We start from the raw sequence: 25,025 nt of genomic DNA on the forward strand, positions 1-25,025 counted from the left end.
TGTTTTCTTTACAACGCATTATAGCATAATAGTTTAGTATGGTTTATGTCCTATTAAGATCACTGGTAATGGAAACCAAGATGTATTTATAGGTTACAAGTCTGATGAACATATTAAAATCTTGATGAACGTGTTAAAATCGTGTTCTACTATTGAACGTGAGGAAGAACAGTTGTTGTTAAGCAGGTTCTTCACATTCAGTGTATTACCAGCACATTATGAGGTGGTGGGATTATACAAGTAGGCCTTAGTTGTTTAGGCCGCTGTTATTCCCAGTCCAATAAGGATTGCAAAGCCTTGTGCAGCATGCCTTGCAGCTTGTCGTGTGGAGAGTAGGAGTGAACTGGAGCGTGTGTGTGTTAGCACAAACTGCCCATCCTGACGTCAACCTAATGAGAGGAATTAATGAGATGAAACTAATGACATGATATGAGTAACTAAAGCTGACTGTATTTACTTTATATGTAGGCCTAAAAGTCGTGTTCACCATTTATTGTCTTTTTACATTCAAAAATACTGCCTTCCAATGAAAATAGCCAGTACAACTCAAATACTGTACATTCATAAGTTTGTTAAAGAATAGTGCAGAATGTTTCGCCGGCCCCGTGGTGTAGGGGTAGCGTGCCTGCCTCTTACCCGGAGGCCCTGGGTTCGATTCCTGGCCAGGTCAGGAATTTTTACCTGCATCTGAGGGCTGGTTCAAGGTCCACTCAGCCTACATGATTGCAATTGAGGAGCTATCTGACGGTGAGATGGCGCCCCAATCTAGAAGACCAAGAATAACGCCCGAGAGGATCAGTCATGCTGACAACACGACACCTCGTAATGAGCAGGCCTTTGGGCTGCGCAGCGGTCGCTTGGTAGGCCATGGCCCTTCGGGGCTGTTGCGCTATGGGGGGAATAGAATGTTTATATGTATAATTTATAGCTCCTTATAGCTTAGAAGCCGTGTATTCACTGCACAAAATTTGAGGTTATTGCATATTGGACCCCCCCTTACTTCTTTTGGCTGTAAAAGTGAAAGAAAACAATCAGTCAATACTGATCTGCATTTAGGGCAGTCGCCCAGGTGGCAGATTCCCTATCTGTTGCTTTCCTAGCCTTTTCCTAAATGATTTCAAAGAAATTGGAAATTTATTGAACATCTCCCTTGGTAAGTTATTCCAATCCCTAACTCCCCTTCGTATAAATGAAATTTGCCCCCAGTTTGTTCTCTTGAATTCCAACTTCATCTTCATATTATGATCTTCCCTACTTTTATAAACGCCATTCAAACTTATTCGTCTACTAATGTCATTCCACGCCATCTCTCCTCTGACAGCTCGGAACATACCACTTACATGTTATAAACCTCATTTTAGGTCCGTATTGAAAATTTAACAGTTCAACAATGATAAAGGTGTTTTAATTTATTCCACCTATTCAATACTTATATTTTCACGTATAGTTGTTACATAATTAAATTCTTAGTTACATGGGACATGTTTCACCCTCAATTAAGGGCATCTTCAGCCTAAATACAATAATCAAAAATACAACGAAATTAAAAGTGGAAGTTAATACAATCATCAAAAATACAACTAAAATAAAAAGTGGAAGTTAAAAGTTTAGTCTGTTATTAAAATTAGGAACAATAAAATTGTGAAAAATGATAAAATAAAAAGATGCTAATGGAAAACTGTCTTATGATTAAACTATAATCTTGTCGGAGACTAAAACTTCTATTAAAATTCTAATTAAAACAGTTCATATAAAATATTGGAAAATCAAAGTGGTAGTAATAAAAAGCCAACGACATGAGGGCGTGTACACAAGCATAAACTTGATTGTCATGAATACAATCTTTTCAAGGCCGCTGATGAAATTCGTAGTAAGTAAGGCAGAAGCGTCTATTGAAAAATTGTAAGAGGCCGTTAGCACCGGTAGGTAATAAAATGGCTGAATCCTTGCCAGAAAATGTCAACAGATGCAGAAATAAGTTTTCTGTAAGAGAAGGAAAAGAAGAAATAAGAAATTGAACGTAAGGAGAGAATTCAGTCTTACATAATTTTGAAACAGATGAGGACTTACATGTAAGTGGAAGTTGTTATTTGTTATCTACTGTTGAGTTGGTTGCTGCCTGTCTGTTGGCTCTAAGTCTGGTGTTATAACTGTGCTGCAGAGGCGATAGCGAACTCGGAGGGGAAGGAATAGGGGAGTGCGGAAGGGAGGAGAGGATGGGTGGAGTCAAATGTGACGAGGCTGACAAAGGGGCGGAGTCAACTGCATTGCTGGAAGTAGGCCTAATATCTGTAGGTATGGGAGGAGTATTAGGGTTTGAAGAATTAAATATATTAGGTATCCTAAATTTATTCGAACTAACTGACTTTAATAATTTCGGCATTAATTCATATAACATACTTTTATTGTCCGTGGTTTCATTGAGATTCTTTTGCTTATTGTACGTCTGATCTAAATAGATGTATAAACTTTCTAATTCATTCAGCATTCTTCCTTTTTGTATGTTTCTAATTATCGTTAAGTCTTTCTCAATGGATTCAAATCTGTGGCCAGTCTCCCTCATATGCAAACTCATCGCTGAGTATTTCCTATGTTTTTCCGCGTTAACATGTTCCATGTATCTTGTCATAAAATTTCTCCCAGTCTGTCCAACATATGAAAAATTACACTGAGTACATTTAAGTCTGTATACTCCCGATCCTAAATAACGATTCTTATCATAATTAACTTTTTTATGATTAAAGAATATGGACTGGTTAGTATTAGTAGTTTTAAAAGCTATATTAAAATTGTGTTTCTTGAATACGCTAGTAATCTGGTGTATAGCTGGATTATTAAAAGTGAATGTAGCATACTCAGTTTTTTTTGTCTTTTCTGGTATCAGATTCGTAGATAATTTGTTCTTAATTTTATTGATTAATTTGTTGATCATTTCTATTTTGAAACCATTTTGTTTAGCGAGGTATCTAATATAATTTAATTCTTTCTTCAAATTCATGGGAGATAGAGGGATTCTAAATGCTCTATAAATTAGACTGTGAAAAGATGCTTGTTTATGTGAACTCGGGTGTAAAGAGGAATTGTTTATAGTTGTAGATGATTGTGTCGGTTTTCTAAATATTTGGAAATCAAAAGTGTTAACCTTACGCGTAACTGTTATATCTAGAAAATTCAATGAGTTATCGACTTCGTCCTCTTTCGTGAATTTCAAATTAGGTTCGATTTCATTTAATTTATTTAAGATTTCTTGACTATTAGTGACATCTTTGTTTATGATTACAAATGTATCATCTACATATCTCAACCATAAATCTATTCCTTTAATTTTTGCTATTATTTCATTGTGTTCTATTGAATCCATAAATATGTCGGCAAGGATGCCCGATATTGGGTCACCCATTGCTAATCCATTCTGTTTATAAATATTATTGTTAAATGTGAAGTAGTTATTGTCTAATACGAACTTTAACAATCTAGTGAATTCTTCTACTTCCATTTTACTAAGATTACTGTGTTTACAAATATTATCATGAATGATATTAACAGTTTTATCTGTCGGAATATTCGGGAACATATTCACTACGTCATACGAACACATCATCTGGTTTGGAAGTACGCCAAATCCAAGCAAAATGTCACACAAGTCAATGGAATTTCTTAATGGTTGTTTATTATTAAAAGTGTAATGTCTTTTCAAAAAATTGTGAATGTATTTGGAGACTTTATACGTGGGAGAATTACGGCAATTGATAATCGGACGAATCGGAATATCTTTTTTATGTATTTTGGGCATAGCTCTAGTTTCCGGGAGCCTAGGATTCATATTGACAAGTTTTAATTGTTCTTGTTCAGTAAAGAGAGATGTGGATCTTTTAAGTAAGGCTTTTAAGTTGCGTTGAATTTTAGTTAGCGGATTTTTTGTTACTAATGTGTATTTGTTATTATCAAAAAATCTTCAGTTTTCTTGATATATGTATCTTTATCCATCAAAACGATCGCACCCCCCTTGTCAGCCTTGGTTACTATAATACTGTTATCTTCAATTTTCGATTTCATGTTTTTTATTGTTTTCTGTTGTTTGGGATCAAAATTGGAATAAATTTCTTTAGCCAGTCTGGGTAATTTCTTCTTTAACTCCAATCTTACATTACACTTTTAATAATAAACAACCATTAAGAAATTCCATTGACTTGTGTGACATTTTGCTTGGATTTGGCGTACTTCCAAACCAGATGATGTGTTCGTATGACGTAGTGAATATGTTCCCGAATATTCCGACAGATAAAACTGTTAATATCATTCATGATAATATTTGTAAACACAGTAATCTTAGTAAAATGGAAGTAGAAGAATTCACTAGATTGTTAAAGTTCGTATTAGACAATAACTACTTCACATTTAACAATAATATTTATAAACAGAATGGATTAGCAATGGGTGACCCAATATCGGGCATCCTTGCCGACATATTTATGGATTCAATAGAACACAATGAAATAATAGCAAAAATTAAAGGAATAGATTTATGGTTGAGATATGTAGATGATACATTTGTAATCATAAACAAAGATGTCACTAATAGTCAAGAAATCTTAAATAAATTAAATGAAATCGAACCTAATTTGAAATTCACGAAAGAGGACGAAGTCGATAACTCATTGAATTTTCTAGATATAACAGTTACGCGTAAGGTTAACACTTTTGATTTCCAAATATTTAGAAAACCGACACAATCATCTACAACTATAAACAATTCCTCTTTACACCCGAGTTCACATAAACAAGCATCTTTTCACAGTCTAATTTATAGAGCATTTAGAATCCCTCTATCTCCCATGAATTTGAAGAAAGAATTAAATTATATTAGATACCTCGCTAAACAAAATGGTTTCAAAATAGAAATGATCAACAAATTAATCAATAAAATTAAGAACAAATTATCTACGAATCTGATACCAGAAAAGACAAAAAAAACTGAGTATGCTACATTCACTTTTAATAATCCAGCTATACACCAGATTACTAGCGTATTCAAGAAACATAATTTTAATATAGCTTTTAAAACTACTAATACTAACCAGTCCATATTCTTTAATCATAAAAAAGTTAATTATGATAAGAATCGTTATTTAGGATCGGGAGTATACAGACTTAAATGTACTCAGTGTAATTTTTCATATGTTGGACAGACTGGGAGAAATTTTATGACAAGATACATGGAACATGTTAACGCGGAAAAACATAGGAAATACTCAGCGATGAGTTTGCATATGAGGGAGACTGGCCACAGATTTGAATCCATTGAGAAAGACTTAACGATAATTAGAAACATACAAAAAGGAAGAATGCTGAATGAATTAGAAAGTTTATACATCTATTTAGATCAGACGTACAATAAGCAAAAGAATCTCAATGAAACCACGGACAATAAAAGTATGTTACATGAATTAATGCCGAAATTATTAAAGTCAGTTAGTTCGAATAAATTTAGGATACCTAATATATTTAATTCTTCAAACCCTAATACTCCTCCCATACCTACAGATATTAGGCCTACTTCCAGCAATGCAGTTGACTCCGCCCCTTTGTCAGCCTCGTCACATTTGACTCCACCCATCCTCTCCTCCCTTCCGCACTCCCCTATTCCTTCCCCTCCGAGTTCGCTATCGCCTCTGCAGCACAGTTATAACACCAGACTTAGAGCCAACAGACGGGCAGCAACCAACTCAACAGTAGATAACAAATAACAACTTCCACTTACATGTAAGTCCTCATCTGTTTCAAAATTATGTAAGACTGAATTCTCTCCTTACGTTCAATTTCTTATTTCTTCTTTTCCTTCTCTTACAGAAAACTTATTTCTGCATCTGTTGACATTTTCTGGCAAGGATTCAGCCATTTTATTACCTACCGGTGCTAACGGCCTCTTACAATTTTTCAATAGACGCTTCTGCCTTACTTACTACGAATTTCATCAGCGGCCTTGAAAAGATTGTATTCATGACAATCAAGTTTATGCTTGTGTACACGCCCTCATGTCGTTGGCTTTTTATTACTACCACTTTGATTTTCCAATATTTTATATGAACTGTTTTAATTAGAATTTTAATAGAAGTTTTAGTCTCCGACAAGATTATAGTTTAATCATAAGACAGTTTTCCATTAGCATCTTTTTATTTTATCATTTTTCACAATTTTATTGTTCCTAATTTTAATAACAGACTAAACTTTTAACTTCCACTTTTTATTTTAGTTGTATTTTTGATGATTGTATTAACTTCCACTTTTAATTTCGTTGTATTTTTGATTATTGTATTTAGGCTGAAGATGCCCTTAATTGAGGGTGAAACATGTCCCATGTAACTAAGAATTTAATTATGTAACAACTATACGTGAAAATATAAGTATTGAATAGGTGGAATAAATTAAAACACCTATATCATTGTTGAACATACCACTTAGTCGAGCAGCTCTTCTTCTTTCTCTCAATTCTTCCCAACCCAAACATTGCAACATTTTTGTAACGCTAGTCGTTTGTCGGAAATCACCCAGAACAAATCGAGCTGCTTTTCTTTGGATTTTTTCCAGTTTTTGAATCGGGTAATCCTGGTGAGGGTCCCATACACTGGAACCATACTCTAGTTGGGGTCTTACCAGAGACTTATATGCACTCTCCTTTACATCCTTACTACAACCCCTAAACACCCTCATAACCATGTGCAGAGATCTGTACCCTTTATTTACAATCCCATTTATGTGATTACCCCAATGAAGATCTTTCCTTATATTAACACCTAGATACTTACAATGATCCCCAAAAGGAACTTTCACCCCATCAACGCAGTAATTAAAACTGAGAGGACTTTTCCTATTTGTGAAACTCACAACCTGACTTTTAACCCCATTTATCAACATACCATTGCCTGCTGTCCATCTCACAACATTTTCGAGGTCACGTTGCAGTTGCTCACAATCTTGTAACTTATTTATCACTCTATAGAGAATAACATCATCCGCAAAAAGCCTTACCTCCGATTCCACTCCTTTACTCATATCATTTATATATATAAGAAAACATAAAGGTCCGATAATACTGCCTTGAGGCATTCCCCTCTTAATTATTACAGGGTCAGATAAAGCTTCACCTACTCTGATTCTCTGAGATCTATTTTCTAGAAATATAGCAACCCATTCAGTCACACTTTTGTCTAGTCTAATTGCACTCATTTTTGCCAGTAGTCTCCCGTGATCCACCCTATCAAATGCTTTAGACAGGTCAATTGCGATACAGTACATTTGACCTCCAGAATCCAAGATATCTGCTATATCTTGCTGGAATCCTACAAGTTGAGCTTCAGTGGAATAACCTTTCGTAAAATCGAATTGCCTTCTATCGAACCAGTTATTAATTTCACAAACATGTCTAATATAATCAGAACGAATGCCTTTCCAAAGCTTACATACAATGCATGTCAAACTTACTGGCCTGTAATTTTCAGCTTTATGTCTATCACCCTTTCCTTTATACACAGGGGCTACTATAGCAACTCTCCATTCATCTGGTATAGCTCCTCCGACCAAACAATAATCAAATAAGTACTTCAGATATGGTACTATATCCCAACCCATTGTCTTTAGTATATCCCCAGAAATCTCAATTTCAGCCGCTTTTCTAGTTTTCAACTTTTGTATCTTATTGTAAATGTCATTGTTATCATATGTAAATTTTATTACTTCTTTGGCATTAGTCTCCTCCTCTATCTCGACATTATCCTTGTAACCAACAATCTTTACATACTGCTGACTGAATACTTCTGCCTTTTGAAGATCCTCACATACACACTCCCCTTGTTCATTAATTATTCCTGGAATGTCCTTCTTGGAACCTGTTTCTGCCTTAAAATACCTATACATACCCTTCCATTTTTCACTAAAATTCGTATGACTGCCAATTATGCTTGCCATCATGTTATCCTTAGCTGCCTTCTTTGCTAGATTCAATTTTCTAGTAAGTTCCTTCAATTTCTCCTTACTTCCACAGGCATTTCTAACTCTATTTCTTTCCAGTCTGCACCTCCTTCTTAGTCTCTTTATTTCTCTATTATAATAAGGTGGGTCTTTACCATTCCTTACCACCCTTAAAGGTACAAACCTGTTTTCGCATTCCTCAACAATTTCTTTAAACCCATCCCAGAGTCTGCTTACATTTTTATTTACCGTTTTCCACCGATCATAGTTACTTTTTAGAAACTGCCTCATACCTGCTTTATCAGCCATATGGTACTGCCTAACAGTCCTACTTTTAAAACCTTCCTTTCCATCACATTTATTTTTAACTACCACAAAAACAGCTTCATGATCACTAATACCATCTATCACTTCAGTTTCCCTATAGAGCTTATCTGGTTTTATCAGCACGACATCCAGGATATTTTTCCCTCTGGTTGGTTCCATCACTTTCTGAATCAGCTGTCCTTCCCATATTAACTTATTTGCCATTTGTTGGTCATGCTTCCTGTCGTTCGCATTTCCTTCCCAATTGACAAATGGCAAATTCAGATCTCCCGCTACAATCACATTTCTTTCCATGTTGTTTCCCACATAGCCGACTATCCTATCAAATAATTCCGAATCCGCGTCAGTGCTACCCTTTCCCGATCTGTACACTCCAAATATATCAAGTTGCCTATTATCTTTAGAAATGAGCCTTACACCTAGAATTTCATGTGTCTCATGTTTAACTTTTTCGTAGCTTACAAATTCTTCTTTCACCAGGGTCTAATATGCAAGTAATTATGGTATATGTCCAGATCTTCATACACTGCTACCTTCACATCATTATGGGTTTATCCATCATCAATCCCTCTACTCCATTACTTTTCAGACCCCCACAAGCTCATTCCTGTTCCCCAACTTTATCAGCAGGATGGGCTTCATCACATATTGAGGAGCCATCTTGACTGAAAATTTTTTTCCGTGGTTTTCCCATTTTTACACCAGGTAAATGCTGGGGCTGTACCTTAATTAAGGCCATGGCCGCTTAGCCCTTTTCCTTCCCTGCATTGCCAAAAACCTTTGAACTGTTAGTGCAACATTAAAACCACTTGCAAAAAAAAAATGATTCAAACACACATACTGGCAGTCTTACTGATAAATGGTGTATAACTTTTTATACTAGGTGTATACACTGTTTATGTGCAATTTGATGGTGTATAAGCCTCCTGTGTATACATCTGTTATTCACTGAATTGCTTATACCCAGACCAGGACCCTTGTATAAATATTGGGGTTGCTGATCTAGATGTTTTGTGCTAAAACCAGTTCGGCTGTTGTAAAGGTAAATAAGCTGTTGAAACAATAGACTCTCTTTTCTACATGTAATTTCAGTTTTAGAAAACAAGAAAGTTACCCAGGTTACTCTGTGTGATGTTAGCAAAGCCTTTGATTGTGTCTCTCATTCACTTTTAATTTCAAAATTGAATTATTGTGGTGTTAAGGATGAACATCTGAACATTGTAGTTTCCAATCTGAGCAAGGAGTTGAAGTGGGAGGAGTTCGATCAACTGGGTCTAATGCCTGTTCAGTTTTACATGCAGATGATACTACATTTTAAAATGAGGCTAAGATGGTTGAAGAGCTCAATGTGCTGTGTAAGCAAATGTTGAACAAGGCAGCTGAATGGTTCTCTATGAACAAGCTCATGGTAAATGATAAAAAGACCCGGTCAGTTATATTTCATTTAAGTAAAAATCGGTTAGATCATGATAATCAACATGTGAAGTTATTGGGAATACATTTAGGTAGACACTTGAATTGGAATGCTCACGTAGATGTTATTTCAAGTAAACTATCAATAGCAGCATATTTTTTGAGAGCCATCAGAAATGAAGTTTGTAGTAAATATCTTATAAATGCCTATTGTGCATTCTTTCACAGTATTCTTCAATACGGAATTCTAGTGTGGGAAAACTTTTCCGAAATTTTACTTCTTCAGGAAAGGGCATTGACATCAGCTCTTCTGTCACGACAGTTGTGAACACATGTATTTATTATGCAGTTCTTAAAGTATACGCAGAAACAGACAAAATCCTGCTTAGAAGTGACGTTCATAGATATAATACTAGGTCAGGTAAGTCAATGTACCTTTTCATAAGTTACAAAAGACTGGTCCCAGCCATTTCATTGCTCATTTGAAGGTGTTTAATAAATTGCCACCAGATCTGAAAGAACTACCATCTAATATATTCAGAAATAAGCTTAAGAAGTGGTTACTCATGCTTCCAATTTACTCAGTGTGGGAATACTTCAAAATTAATGAGTTTGTTATGTATTGAAGTTGCATATTGTTATTATTCTGTGTTGCCGTGGTTGGTGGATCAGCAGAGGTGAAAGAAGGTGCCGGGGTGAATGGGTCTAACTACCAAATCAAAGTTAATTTAAAACTGTAACAAGGTTATATTTTTTCTCTTTTTTTTTTAAAAAAAAACAAGTAACAAGGTAAAAAAAAAAAGAGTCTAGGAAAGACAAGATTGGTGGTATAAACAGAACTTGGGCTTCAATCCCTCACTTTACACTTCCTGAGCTACACGCTCAACCTAATAACCTTACTCAAGGGCAGAAATCCCCTAATGCCTGAAGCACATGCTCCCAAAATGTCAATGTCAAGCTTCCCAGAGGCACCTTTACAATGCTTGAAAAGAGCTGACACGCTCTCAGTTTTTCAAGCCTCTTAAAGGCAATACCAGACTTTACAATTAATTGCCATCAAGGCACAACTTACCAAAATGACACGGGGGTATCTTGTACCCAACCTACTGGGCCTTAGCAGAAATTGAACAGGTTAAGTAAATGGCCCGAAATACCAAAAGGAATGGAGGTGTGTACTTGCACTCCTAGATACTCATTCTAAAACCTAAAAGGCACTAGGCCGATGAAACAGGGGCTATTCCCAAACGATGGAGGGGACTCGTATCAGAATAATTTAAGACATTACGGAAAAGGAAAAGACCCGTTACAAACGTAGTCACCTCAAACCAATGTGAAGGGGAGCTCGAGAGGGTACAGCACTCTCTATCCCCGATTTACAGTTAAAGATATTTACATAAGCCGGCAGAAAATAACATTACAGATAAGTAGGTTACATCGTTAAAGTTTCGGACCTATCCCTCAGGTTAAACTGCGGAGCTAGCAAGAAATAAAGATGTTAAACGGCCATTACCTTTCTGAAGACCTGCTGCCTGATGAAAGAGGCACCTCCCGCCTCCTGCTTTACATACACACACTTAGTTAGATGATGATCAAGTGGCCAAGAGCCGTGAAAATCCGCAGTTTATAAACCCTCGGGGAAAGTTCGAGACCTTCCATGAATAATCAAGACACACCCACAGAGTTTTATTGGAGGATACAAAGTTTACACTCAAAATCAAAGAAGAAATACGTGATTGGTTGGAAATTAATTACAGAAATTCTTGATTGGTTAAATTCAAAACAGGCGGAAAGAAAGGATAAATATTGCCAACCCAAAAATGAATGAACGAAATTTAGTAAAGGAAAAACTTATGAATACAAAATTTCTTCAAAAAGGTTCCTTCACTTCGCACCAGGGTGCATGATCATAGTTTTTTGTAGTGAGCTCTCTGAGAGAATGTCCAAATTTCTTGATGAACGGAAAACAAAATCAAGTTGAAATTCACACAGTACTGGCAACTTCATAATCACAAAATTACGATAGTGACATCTTCAGAGGAAATGTTTAAATAGGTCTAGTTTCAAGTTCCGTGTTTCTCCTGTAGAGGAGTTTTAATTGGCGCAAGATTTAAATGTGCGGTGTAGAGGTGTACCTCTCGGTACAGTCTGTGTATGTATATTGAGATTTTATTTTCTGACAATTGTCTATTGTATGTAACATACTTAATGACTGAATAAAAATTCTCTTCTACATGTTCGACATGCCTGGTTTACATCAAGGATTGTCAGGGTGTGCTACTGTGAAGAAGTGTGAAATAATATATGCATGTTTAAGTCCATTATTAACACTTAAATAGATATGAGAAGGTTTTTCTTTACTGTCAGTGATTTGATAGAACCTGAGGATGTTCTTTGCAGAATGAAACGTATCATTCTGTTACTAATAGATTTATTTATACAGTATGTAAAAGTGTTATATTTTGTGTTTGACAGATTGGAAAATCTTGTTATATTAACTGAATTGACACTGAAAAAAAGTGGCTTCCTTCCTAACAAATCATGTAGGTAATGCAGAGCCCATATTTGGGACTTCTGGATTTGATAAACTCAGTTACCGTATTTCTCCAAATCCAAGAATTCATGTGAAAAATCAAGGGTCGTCTTGCATTCGTGACCTAACAGTAATGAACACTACTGGCAGGTACCACAGCAACCACGCTGCTTCCTTTCTCACCCCCTGCACGCACGCACACATAACTCGTTGACAATCAACATCTGCCTCTTTCTTATACATCACTAGCTGCGGTTGTACAGTGCCTCTGTGTAATGTCACTGGATCTCAGAAAATAGTGAAGAGAGTATGACATTCTGTTAGCCTCTACAAAAACGTTTCTCAAATCCGCAGAATGGCATTCACACATGTGAGCCTTCGAATTCCTAGAAAGGCCACGGCTACTCGGTAGTAGAGTTATAATGCAGACAGCAGGAATATTTTTGTGATGGATCGTCGTATTGCAAAGATTCGTTGAACAAGTATTGCCAGAAAATTTTCACTGGGTTCTCTTTGATATTATGATGCCAATTTTAAGTTAATGGTTATTAAACATGCGTAAATGGAGAATTGGACAGCCGCAGCAAAATATGGTATAGGCCTAACTAAAGCCAATATTCGGCATTAGAGAAGATGAAGATAGCTTAAAAAATGCATACTTTACAAAAAAATGCATTCAGTGGTCCACAACAAGGACGCTTTAAAGAAGTCGAAGATGAAATGGTGAGGTATGTGCACAAAAAACTTAAAGGGTTTGTTGACCTTCAATGTCCGCGTCATTATTAGGCCTATACATCACTAGCTGCTGAAGTCTGCCAAACCCGACAAGCGAGATGTGTGTGTAGCGGCATCCAGTTGGGTACCTGACCTGAGTTTTATAGACAGCACAAATATTTCCTTGATGGATTGTCGTATTGTAGAGACACGTGGAACAGGTATTGCCGGAAAATTTTCAATGGGTTCTCTTTGATATTACAATGCCAATTTTAAGTTAATGGTTATTAAACCTGCGGAAATAAAGAATAATTGTGCAGCCGTAAAAAAAGGCATAGCTAATGCCAACGTTCGGTGTTGGTGTTAAGACAACGGGTGGTGTGAATAAAAATGAGTCTGAGTGAGCATGTGCTTGCTGAGTGCTTGAGTGTCTCCCTACCAGTGAGCTTCCACTCCGCATTTGCAGTGAATAAAAATGTAGAGCGGAAGCACAGCGTAAACTCGAGTGTCTGGAACAGACACTCAGTGTCACTGATCAGGGTTGTGCACGTGCCATGTATATAACACTTCAATAACTTCCCGGATAGTTCAGTGCTTAACATGGCAGACAACTGTGTGGAATTCCAGTCTGCTTTTATCTCCATTTTAAGGGAACATAGAATTCTGTTTTCAAAGTCACAGTTACCGGATAAGAAGCACAAGAAAACAAGTGCAATAAATGCAGTTCAGTGTGAACTACTTGCTAAATTTAACTGAAACATTTCCATCCAACAACTGTTGGTAAAAAATTAAAAATATGAAAACAAGACTGAAATGTAAAGTAGAATTAAAGCGTATGGGAAACAAATGCATATCATTAAAATAATGGGAGAAGCGGCTGATGAATCTGATGCGGGGGAGAATATATATTTTTTTTTTGCTAGGGGCTTTACGTCGCACTGACACAGATAGGTCTTATGGCGACGATGGGGTAGGAAAGGCCTAGGAGTTGGAAGGAAGCGGCCGTGGCCTTAATTAAGGTACAGCCCCAGCATTTGCCTGGTGTGAAATAACCCTACCATCGGCCGTCGGAAAGGTAGGAAATCATGGCCTGAATATTACGACATTAATAAATTGCGGATAATTATATAACATAAATAACAAAAGTTAATTATGATGAAAATAAGATATTGACAATTGAATGTAATTTTTAAGGAGCCAGATCTGCAGAACTGAACGAGTTGGCCGCGCGGTTAAGGGCGTGCAGCTGTGAGCGTGCATCGTGGAGATAATGGGTTCGATCGCCACTGTCTGCAGCCCTGAAGATGGTTCTCCGTGGTTTCCCATTTGCACACTAGGCAAATGCTGGGGTTGTAGGTTAATTAAGGCCACGGCCGCTTCCTTCCTACTCCTACGCCATTCCTATCCCATCGTCGCCATAAGATCTCTCTGTGTCGGTGCGACATAAAGCAAGTTGTAAGATCTGCAGAAGTTGTCACCCTTTCGACTTCCAACAGAGGCATCATAACGCTGCAAACATCGGAGTTCTCCCAAATTCGGGAGTCATAGACAGAGTCAGGCCGTGATACATATACACTGGTTGAATTCTTCCTTTTCATTGCTAGTGGCCTGTACGTTAATGCTAGGGACGCCTTTTCTGTAAATGTAGTCGTCCCATGAACATGTGGCTTCTGAATTTGTACATAAGTACAGTCTACAGTTCCAACAGCATAAGGGAAGCTAAAACGTTCTTGCTACTTATCCCATGCTTCCTGCATCTAAGCAACATTTGTTGGAATTTTATATAATAATCTGCTTACATTTCTGTTCATGTCAAAACCTGGAAAAATGTTTTTGACACAGTGCTCCGAAATGTCTTCACCAACCCCACTCTGAAACCCGGGGAGACCAACATAACGCAAGATTTACATGTTTTTTTTCGTTTGTTACTGCACCACCTGTTGTTTCTTTGGAGTGCACAAGGAAATGCTCCGCTAACCATTCAGCCTGTTCCTTGAAAATCCACAGCCTGTTTCCAGTCATCTGAACGGGTCACGAATGGAATTAATGAAGCCCCCATATAGCGGCGGCGAGGATAGGAATCGTGCCGACTGCCAAAGCCTGTCGCACTCCTTTGGGGCAATGATTAATGACTGACAGATGAAATGAAATTATATTGGAGAGTGTTGCTGGAATGAAAGATGACAGGAAAAACTGGAGTACTCGGAGTAAAACCTGTCCCGCCTCTGCTTTTTCCAGCACAAATCTCATATGGAGTGACCGAGATTTGAACCATGGGACCACAAGGTGAAAGGCCAGCGCACTGCCGCCTGAGCCCCGGAGGCTCCTCAGCATGCTTCTTACTGGACCTACATAACTCTCTGTAATCAAGTTGTGATGATTCTCTGCGAAGTTTGTATACATTTTTTTTCTGTTTACCACCACCATGGCAATGAACTTGACACTATCATTTGGAGTCACCTACTGAAGTAGCTCAAGGAAACATGAGCAGGTGCTTACCGGAAAGAGTGCCGACAGGCGGTTTTTATTCACCTCATTGCGAGTCCCTGCTCTAAATTCGCGTGTAAAGAGTGCATGCTCATTTTTATTCACACCACCCAATAGTAGCCTAAAAATGTGTTCTGTACAAGAAAGGCATTCAGTTGATTTTACAAAGCTCTTTTTAAGCCTTATTAAATATGTTTGAAGGAAAAAGTGGGGGTTTTCTTGCATTCAGGGTCGTCTTGAATTCAGGGAAATACAGTATATCACTTTTGGACTATAATAATCTCCTATTTATTGTGTTTGTTAAATTTGATTTGGAGTAATAAGATGAACTAGGTATATGTCTTTCTTTGAATACTTATTCAAAAGTAATTATTTTTCTTATATTTAGAATCAAGCTCACCATCTTGGGCTGATTGCTGTGGAGCACTTGAAGCTGTCAGGATTGTTGTAATGGGCCTTGTAGAATTCATTCAACACCATGGCAGTCGGAAGTTGCAAGAGCCAGGCCATCCTCACAATACCAAGTATAAAATTAGTATGTGTCGCGACCATACACTGCGGGGAAGTTGCCCCCGTGGGACCAATTGTACTTTTGCCCATTCAGAAGAGGAGCTGGAAAAGTGAGTTCAATAAGTTCTTATTCTGTAGTGTAAATGACACACAATAAATGTTCACATATATTTCTATGGTTGTGGAGAAGAGACTGGTAAGTTACTCTAACAGTTCTTTCCTACTCCTGTAATCTTCTCTGTAGAGGTAATACTTGTTGGTATTTACGTGTTACAGTAATAATGTTAGTGTGTGAAAATGATTCAGCTGTTTATTCTGAAACATTAATTACTACTATAAATAATATTATATATCTCCTGTTTTGTATTGGTGGAAGTAGAGGTTTTGTATGAGAGGAAACATTAACGCAGCAGAATCTTTCTCTAATTATCTCTAGGAGAAGAGCCTACTGACCGGGCGAGTTGGCCGTGCGCGTAGAGGCGCGCGGCTGTGAGCTTGCATCCGGGAGATAGTAGGTTCGAATCCCACTATCGGCAGCCCTGAAAATGGTTTTCCGTGGTTTCCCATTTTCACACCAGGCAAATGCTGGGGCTGTACCTTAATTAAGGCCACGGCCGCTTCCTTCCAACTCCTAGGCCTTTCCTATCCCATCGTCGCCATAAGACCTATCTGTGTCGGTGCGACGTAAAGCCCCTAGCAAAAAAAAAAAGAGCCTACTGTGCAAGTTGGTTGCAAAATTCACTTACAGTGGAACCTTGAATCTGTTCCCAAAAACGTTTTACCAGATTATTTGTTCAAATTACATGCTCCCATGAGCATCCTAATTAGATAATGTTTTAAAAATCCGCATTTTCCGTTCCTCGAAGAAATGATTTCCTGCATCAACCGTCCAGAAATTTCGTCCCCATCAATGCTAATTCCTCGATCAAGTGTTTTTCAAGAATTTAATATAACGCTTTTGAGAACTTTTGAGAATCTATACTTGCACTCAGTACCATATTCTTGAGTACAACATAAAATAACCTTTGAAAATTGAGTAGGCCTAATGGTAATTTATGTGGTACAGGACTTAAAAAGCCTAATTACATATATCAGTGACCAAAATAACAAGAATGAAATGACAGCTATGTCATACCTATAGATCTTCTCGTTAACATCCGCCATTACGGTAATTAGAGCATGTACCATAAAAGTGATGGGCGGTGAACTTGCTAAAGGATTATCGTCGCATTGCAATTGCGTCATATTGTTTAGGAAAACCATTGAAGTTATAAGGCATAGTGGCTGCAATAGTTGAAAGGAGACAGAGTGCATTCTGACAGCTGTATTTGAAGACGGAACATATTATCTCAAATGTTCATACTTATAAAAGATCTACACTTTGTCCAGGGTTAGTTATTTATTTTTGACACTTCCTACAATTGTATCACCAAAAAGGTTTTTGACACTACCCTTGCGCACTAGTTACTGGGCTTTCTGCCAGGAATTGAGTCTTTTGAGAGTTGGCAATATGCTGGGAATATTTCTCATGTCTCATGACTAGGGCCCGGATTCATATGCACTAAAAACTCTGAAAATATGCATGTCCATATGCACTAAAATTGTTGTAAATATGCATGAAAACATGCACTAAACATAAAACAAAATACACTTACCAGACGCATTATTTAATTTTAACTCAGTGTTAAATTGACAAACATGTTTAATTCCTTGCAAAATGATACATGTCAGTAGGTTTCAACAGTTTTTCAATGTTTTCAGGAGTCATTAACTTTCTGTTTTCAGCCAGAATTAATTTATACGCTGCAAATGATCGTTCTATGTGTAAGGGGGTTATGCTTGAACACTGGCACTGACTGCTCGAAACATTCTTCTGGCAAAATCTTTAGGCATTTTTCAGTTTAATCTGGTGAAACACTGCAGTAGACGAAGAGCAAGTTAACAGATGAATGCACTTGTTTAAGCAGACCTCAGGAGGCTACTGTAAGGAGAAGGAAATAGCTATTGTGAAAAGCATAATTATCCGTCTACTTGCTTGTATTGCGACATTGAAAGCTTTTTCCTTGATCAGGGAAGGCTTCTTATGTTGCCAAGGGATGTATAACATACAAAGTTCATTAGATTTTTCATTTAGTTCAGTAATCTTAGATAATTGATCATGCATAAGAGAAAAATATGTCTGTATATGCACTAACACTCAAAATATGCATTTGCACATGCGCATATGCATTTTTTTTAAATCCAGGCCCTACTCATGACTTGAGATTGTCACACTCTTTCACAGTGCCTTTCGGGCTTTTAATATGATAAGTGTAGTGATTTTTTAATTCTATAGGCAGAATGAGAGAGGGAGACCAAGTACCTTACACGTTTGGAAGAATACGATTCAATTCATGGTGGCATTCAAATTACCGTTACTTAATTCCAAAACCATAGCAACAGGTCTTTCTCAATGTGAAGGTAGAGACATATATCTCTGTTTGGTGTCACAATTAAGGGAACTGCACAAAATTAGAAGAAAACCAACAACAGAGTTGAGGAAGAAATAGAGGTAATGTCAGAGTGCACAGTGGCTGGACTAAGCAAATAGAAGAGGATTAAAATCATATTTAAAAATTTGTACTATGGCCTTTGACAAAGTTAGAGCTCTTAACAGAAAAAGGCAAGGACCAATTCAAGTTACAATTTTACAAGCTTATCACAAACATTTTTGGAAAAATTATGCCCATTATTTAACTTTTTCTACAAAGGGAAGATACAAGTATTTTAGTCAGTGACTAATTTCATGCACCGTATTAAAATTTCACATTCCTTGAGATATCATTAGCATCATACATTTTGTAACTGTTACTTCAGCGGCTACACCAAACACAGTAAAGGGAGGAAAGTAAGTGCAATTACACAGTACCGAAGACACTACACACATAATGAAACATCTGATGAACTAAGCGGAACTCCGCCGATAACACTGGTAAATGTCAATAGGGGCAACTTGACGATAATAAACCAGGTCCGTGGAAAGGAGCTGGGAACCTACCAAGGGCATGGAGATGGCTTAGGTTGCAGTTTCCGGAAAATCAACCGCGATCCTTGATTTTCAAAATATATTATTTACAAGTGGACTTTACACATGAATTCCGAACAAATTCAGCCATGCGGAAGGCACCGGTACACAGCTCGTAAATACAATTACGTGTTCTTTGAGACACACAAATTAGACGTTCCTTGACAATGGCTTCCTATAAGTTCAAAGAGTCAAGCAAATACCATACATCTAATTACAAATCAAGTTATACAATACAGTTTGGAAGGTAAGGAGAAACGTAATACGCTATTACAATTTAGAGTGAAGTTAAACGTACCTTGCAAAATATCTGAACAACACAATTGAAACAGGATAAAATCAGAAATATCTAAACTTGGCGCAGAGACCAGTTCAACTTGGTCCCACACAAGGCATCGGAAATAATTGAGTGGCGAGTCTGGGTGGGGTTAGGGCAAACTCCTAAATGAAAAGCAAGCGAACTTTAAATGTAATTTAAGATGGAACAGAAAGCAAGAGTGCTTACCCTAAAGTGGCCCATCCTGGTAGCGAGGCGTCGCTGACGACGACAAAACTTCGGACAGTCAATAGATAGAAGACAGACCACGAAATGGTGCCTCACTCTCTTTAAAAAGGGGACCCTGGCATTGGAGTAGCCAATCAGAACGCAGGAGCCTGCCTATCATCACCCAGATTCATCAATCACAACTCTTACTTTGGTTGCGATGTTTAAATAACTTTCTCGAATACCCACGATCGCGAATCTTCCATTTCCAGAATAGTAAGAACATTCTTTCTAGAATACATAACTATCAAAGGCCACCACACACTGTTCTAAAATTTCATGTGACAACTTTCTGGTCAGTTCCAGTAAATATAGAAATGAAACCTACTAGTTACGCATACAATATGTTACCAAAATATTTACACTGTACAGGTTAGGTAATTACATGGCATACAAATAAAACATTCTATCACCACACTTCAGATCATAAAGTAGGTACTACTTTAACAAGGTTTACAAATAAAAACTTCTATAAACACTTTCCACTTCCAATATATTCTACACCTGTGTCACATTTTGTACTGAAATATTTAAAATGAAATGATGTTTCAGGGTAAATGATTCTCATTAAGCCAGTGCTACAGAACTATCTTTTAAATAAAAACTTATTCTAGAATTCCTCAATCAATTTATCAGTTGTGCACTAGTATTTCTTTATGTCCTGACTATCTTTTTTGCTGGCTTCACGCAACTAGGCTAGTAGCTAAATCTAAAAGGGAATTATTATTTAAAGGATTTTCTAATAAGTAATAGTCTCAGACAATTTAGATTTGACAACCGAGAATAGAAAGTTTCAGTGGGGCTGTATCCACAATTCCATTCCACAGTTGGACGGATGAGGTAAATAAAATAGGGTTTTGTACAACAGTCAATTCTTAGTGACTAGGAAATAGGCCCATAGGCATGAGTCTCCAAACAAGCTCATAACTTTAGATCACAATACTTCCACCTAGCTTGCTTAGGATTAAGTGGCAACAAATATTAAGATGGATATTCCTATGTTCTCGTAATTTTGGAATTTCCAAATCATCAAGTTAAGAACTGGTACTTTCACCACCTAGTCTTTTGAATGTATTAGCAAGAGAGATTTGTTCTCAGCTCCATCTAACAATTTTAGTGTCCTTGGAATGGGAGTGGTTAGCTATCCAAACTCCGAACAAGCAGAGTGCAATGTGTGAGAGTGGATTAATCCTTTTTGATGCATTTGTGACATTTTTGGCTTAATAAAACAATATAATATAATATTATTATTTAAAAAAAAAGACAAACCTCCTCCATTGAATAAATAAATTTATATTATTTTAGTTTTTCTCTTCTCTCTTAAAACAAAAACAGCCATCCACAACCACCACCGCCACTACTATCGAACCTCATCTATAGGGTTTGGACTTCACATCCAGACTTTCAAAAGAGTACAAGTCAACTTGACCAGTTTCTGGAAAGGGAAAATTGTCATGGGTAAAGTCTAGGAAGGAATCTTAGACCATTTAATTAAATCCAGAATCGATAGAATTTTTGCTTAATTTTGTAAGTTACGAGGGTAATCCCAAAATTTTTTCTATTTTCTATTTTTCTATAAATACAGAACTCTGTTCGTGTGGCTGTTGGTCACAATATTGTGAAGTGTGTTTCCCGTGCTCGCATATAAACATGCGCACGCCGCACTGAGGCACTCATTCTTGGACTTGGCAGCCGTTGATTTGGAGCTCCCGTTGGATGTTACCACCAAGTGCGAAGTGCGCGCAGTTATTCGGTTTTTGAACGCAAAAGGTACTGAACTGATTGAAATCCATCACCAATTGACGGAAGTGTATGATGATAAAATCTTGTAGACCGTATTGGACATCAGATTATAAACATTAAAACAAGAATAATAATTTATACCACCTTTCCAATACTTTCCTTATATTTAGGATATAAACATTACAACTGGTGTTGTGAGTTGGGACATGTTTCGCTTAACTGTCATAAGCATCATCAGCCAAAATAAATCTTAGCCTAAAGTTAGGTCAGGGCCCCGAACCTAGTGTCCTTAAAATATATGGTACCCTAAGAATCAACATTTACATTATAGAAAATCAAATAGGCTTAAAACTAGTGTGAAAACATATAACAATGTTCGACATGGCTAAGAGAAAAACACACAATAGTGTTGACAGAGGTTAAAAACATAAAATACAACATAGAGCTGGTAGTGAAGTCATTAAAATAATGTACAATATCATTGCTATTAGTCAATTAATAAGAATGTTCATACATAAAAATTATTATTTTTATGTTCATTGGAATGAAGAAGGTGATTAGAATGGTTTACTAATTAAATCTCGTTCTTGCTTAGACACGTGAGTCGGGTACGAGAAATCTCGTATTGTAGTTGACTTGGAGTAGAAACACTTCAAACAGGATTGATCACGCCTGAAGCTGCTTATAGGTAGAGGCCAAAGTCCAGTTCCTCTAAAATAATGGTTAAAGCCGAAAACAGGTGCCCTCATTTTTACTGGGAGTTCAAGTTCATAGATGGAGAAAATAGGACGCAGTGAGCGTGAATTGAAGTCTCTTATGTTAGAAGAGCGGTGACTGGTCTCCTTAGCCGCTCAAAGGGGTCTGGTAAATGTCTGCTTGTTGTTACTTATGTTGTATCAGTCTTATTTTCATATCATCTTATTTTCTCCATCTATGAACTTGAACTTCCAATAAAAATGAGGACACCTGTCTTCGGCTTTAACTATTTACAGGAACTGGACTTTGGCCTCTACCTATAAGCAGCTTCAGGCGTGATCAATCCTGTTTGAAGTGTTTCTACTCCAAGTCAACTACAATATGTGATATCTCGTACCCGACTCGTGTCTAAGCAAGAATGAGATTTAATTAGGTAACCATTCTAATCACCTTCTTCATTCCAATGAACATAAAAATAATCATTTTTATGTATGAACATTCTTATTAATTGACTAATAGCAATGATATCGTACATTATTTTAATTACTTCACTACCAGGTCTGTGTTGTACTTTATGTTTTTAACCTCTGTCAACACGATTGTGTGTTTTTCTCTTAGCCATGTCGAATATTGTTATATGTTTTCACACTAGTTTTAAGACTATTTGACTTTCTATAATGTAAATGTTGATTCTTAGGGTACCATATATATTAAGGACACTAGGTTCGGGGCCTTGACCTAACTTTAGGCTAAGATTTATTTTGGCTGATGGTGCTTACGACAGTTAAGCGAAACATGTCCCAACTTAAAACACCAGTTGTAATGTTTATATCCTAAATATAAGGAAAGATAAGTATTGGAAAGGTGGTATAAATAATTATTCTTGTTTTAATGTTTATAGTGTATGGTGAGTCATGCATGGATGTCAATGTTTGTAAGTGGTGTAGAGTGTACAGCCGGTCGGACTGAAATTCACGCCGAACAAAGGAGTGGGAGACCGTCAATTTCCGTTGAGACATTCGTGAAGGTGGGGCAAATTATGCGTGAAGATCGGCAGATCACCCTGGATGATCTCTGCACTTTGGTTCATGAGATTTCCTGAAGAGCCTCGCACAGAATTTTAATAAAAAAAAGTTGAAATACCGGAAGGTGTGTACAAGATCGGTGCCATGCATGCTGACTGAAGACCACATGCGGCAACAAGTTGATTCTTTCCGCGCATTTCTTCAACGTGTTGCAGCCGAACAGGACAACTTTTTGGACTCAATTGCCATGGGTGACGAAACCTGGGCTTTCCACTTTACACCTGAGACCAAGCAACAGTCACGCCAGTGGCAGCATCCCTCTTTGCCAAAGACGCAGAAATTCAAGCAAACACAGTCTGCCGGTAAAGTCGTGACAACTGTGTTTTGGGGTCGAAAAGGGGTGTTGTTGGTTGACTTTATGCCCGCTGGGACCACAGTTAACGCTGACAGGTACTGTGAGACCCTGCAAAAACTCAGACGGGCAATTCAGAACCGGAGAAGAAGAATGTTGAAAAAGGGCGTAAACATTCTCCATGACAACGCTCGTCGCCCGGCAAACTGTTACTGTCTTGCAACAGTTTTAGTGGAATATCATCACCTACCCACCCTATAGTCCCGACTTGGCACCCAGTGACTATCACTTGTTCGCTAAGTTGAAAGAACATTTGGCTGGAAAGCAATTCAGCACCGACGACGAGGTGAAAGATGAGTTTCACAACGTCCTGAACAGCATGGCGGCAAGCTAGTATGACATGGGTATACAAAAACTGTCACAGCATGTACAAAAATGCATTGGCCGAAATGGTGATTATGTAGAAAAATAGCTAAATGTTCAAGTTGTAAAATGATGTAAACCATTGTAGAAATAAACAGGTCTATGTATTTATAAAAAAATAGGAGACCTTATTTTTGGGATTACCTTCATATTATCACCTGGTAGATGTCCACCTCCGGAGCGTAATGGTTAGTGTTATTACCTGCTGTCGTCGGGGGCCTGGGTTCGATTCCTGGTACTACTGGCAGAAATTTAAGACTGGCAGGAGGGCTGTTATGTGTTTGAAATGGTACATGCAGCTCACCTCTATTAGGGGTGTGCCTGAACAGAGCTACACCAGCTCGGGATGAGGACACAAGTTTACTTTTCTTACCTAGTAGATCAAATTATAGATCATAGAAACATAGACATAACAATCAAGATTTATTTTGGCTGATGGTGCTTACGACAGTTAAGCGAAACATGTCCCAACTTAAAACACCAGTTGTAATGTTTATATCCTAAATATAAGGAAAGATAAGCCATGCTCCTAGAGAGCACTTATCAGAATTCCAGAACTGGGTTTGTGCAGTTTATTTCAACAGCTCCTTTTGCTCTCTTAATAAATTCTAAGGTCTTAGTTTTCACATGAATTAACGAGAGATTCTCCTGTTGATAGAGCATGACTTATTCAAGCATGACTGTTAACTGAACGAATGGTGCACGATTTGGGTCATGTAGCTGCCAGCATTTGGGAGTTAGTGAGTTCAAACCCTCACTGTCAGCAGCCCTGAAGATGGTTTTCTGTTCTTTCTCATTTTCACATGAGGTAAATGGGACTGTACATCAATTAAGGCCACAGTCTCTGACTTCTAGACCTTTCCTATCCCATCATTGCCATAGGACCTATTTGTGTTGGAGCAATGTAAGAAAAATAGTAAAATATAACATATAGATTGCCTGAGCTGAAACTCAGTTCTTACTGGGTGGATCTAAGGCTTGATAATGCTGACTTGCTCACTAGTGCCAAACTGTTTACAGACTTAACCAAGAAACGTTTTAGAGAACACAAAATTAAGACACTACCAAACAGCGGTCAGACGTGAAACTCTATATGCAACAGAGACACTTAAACTGACTAGAACTGGGGAGCTTGAAAAACTAGAGAGAGTTGAAAGAAGAATTTTGATAAAAATACTAGGAGCTAAAAGAAATAATAATGCAGAATACAGGTTAAGGCCAAACAGAGA

At 37.4% G+C, this 25,025-nt stretch overlaps 1 protein-coding gene across 1 annotated transcript in view; it reads left to right on the plus strand.

The window, feature by feature from the left end:
- The window catches only part of roq (roquin), a 255,087-nt gene that overhangs the window by 96,256 nt on the left and 133,806 nt on the right, over positions 1–25,025 (plus strand). Inside the window, exon 7 of the mRNA XM_067145048.2 lies at positions 15,828–16,059. Coding sequence (XP_067001149.1) covers positions 15,828–16,059 — 232 coding nt within the window. The remainder of the gene's footprint in view (positions 1–15,827; positions 16,060–25,025) is intronic.

This window comes from Anabrus simplex, chromosome 4 (assembly GCF_040414725.1).
Source record: "Anabrus simplex isolate iqAnaSimp1 chromosome 4, ASM4041472v1, whole genome shotgun sequence".
Classification (NCBI taxonomy): Eukaryota; Metazoa; Arthropoda; class Insecta; order Orthoptera; family Tettigoniidae; genus Anabrus; species Anabrus simplex.